Raw genomic sequence first — 1,483 nt, forward strand, 5'->3', positions numbered from 1 at the left:
AGATGTGAATAAGAACAATATATAAAGAAAAGTACCTTTAAAAAGGTATTTTTAAAATTCTATGCAAAGGGAAATATGTTTATCACAATAAAGATGAAGTAAAATGAAACAAAATGTAAGAAAATAATTCATAAATGCTCATTAATATCTGTTCTTGAATTTACTAAAAAAATTTTCAACATAAGACATTAACTGAACATAAAATCCTAGTTACTTACTGTACAAGAGAAGCTCTTTCAAAGTACTGAATGGCTTTTTCACAAAACTGGGTGTCAATGTAATAGGCTCCAAGCCACTCAATGACTTCAATATTAGAGGGGAAATACCTATATGACTGAGAAAAATAGAGAATATGACAATACAACTTTAATGGCAACATATAATTTACTTCTTGAATACTTTACCTATTGAATGGCTTAATTTATCCAATGTAAAATTTCTTAATGAAAAAGTATGAGCTGTTATAAGTACTTTATAAGTTTTGAAACTATACAAGATTTAGAAAACTTATGCTTTGTTTGACACACTTTTCAATTATCTATAAATATCTTTTTGATATATTTACATATATCTGTGTCAAATTAAATATTTAAAAGAATTAAAAAAGGATGCAAATCATGAAGAGAAAAAGGAATTTATACTTTTGTTTTTTATTAAAATTAATCAAAAACTAACTTCATATTCTAACAATGCTTTATTTTCATTATTCATTTCAAAACTAATAAGATTTTCTAAATTTTTAAAGACCTGCTATCGTTTATAACAATTCATAAAATATTAAAACATAGAAGTAAGAAAACACCTACCTCACAGTAATATTGAAATGCTTGGGATTTATCTCCTTCACTATCATATAATTCTCCTAGTTTAGATAAAGCTCTAGAATCAGTTGGAACGACACTGATCAGCTGCATTAGCCATTCAATGGCTTGATTGGGATCGTCCATTAATTCATATCTTTGGCAATGTCAGTTAAGGATAACATAATTTTTCTAAATTCATTAATCAAAAAGCAAACCTAAAAACAACATTCCAATAAAAATATTTCTTATCCTATAGGAAAAGTGCTATTTTAATTCTGGTTGCTCTGGCTTTCTTCAGGGGTGGAGATGGGAAATGGATCAGTACTGTCTATAACACTCTTGCTCCCTATATCTACCTTGCTTTCCCTTTTGCTTCATTATTATCCACTAAGATCAACTCCCAAATTTCTAGTGGAATTATTCAAAGTATTGTCCAAAATCTGTCCTTAATAAAAATACCTGAATGTTATATTCAATTATTCTATCTCTCCTAATGTACTCAGCATATTAAGGGAATAGTTTTCATGTATTTTTCCTATGAGTTTTCCCTAATTAGAGTATAAGCCTAAGGATAAGGGATTATTTTTTTTTAACTTCCTCTAGTACCCAGTAAGTCATATGCATATATTCAAATAATTTATTCATACTAATACTTATTGACTGCTTACTGCTTATTTTTA

The 1,483-nt window shown here is 27.6% G+C and overlaps 1 protein-coding gene across 1 annotated transcript in view; it reads right to left on the reverse strand.

Moving 5' to 3' along the window:
• Positions 1–1,483, reverse strand: part of IFT88 (intraflagellar transport 88) — a 344,136-nt gene that overhangs the window by 45,944 nt on the left and 296,709 nt on the right. Inside the window, exons 16-17 of the mRNA XM_012641668.1 lie at positions 807–957; positions 219–334 (exon numbers count right to left, since the gene is read on the reverse strand). Coding sequence (XP_012497122.1) covers positions 219–334; positions 807–957 — 267 coding nt within the window. The remainder of the gene's footprint in view (positions 1–218; positions 335–806; positions 958–1,483) is intronic.

Source organism: Propithecus coquereli, unplaced genomic scaffold (assembly GCF_000956105.1).
Source record: "Propithecus coquereli isolate 6110/MARCELLA unplaced genomic scaffold, Pcoq_1.0 Scaffold168, whole genome shotgun sequence".
In the NCBI taxonomy this organism is placed as follows: Eukaryota; Metazoa; Chordata; class Mammalia; order Primates; family Indriidae; genus Propithecus; species Propithecus coquereli.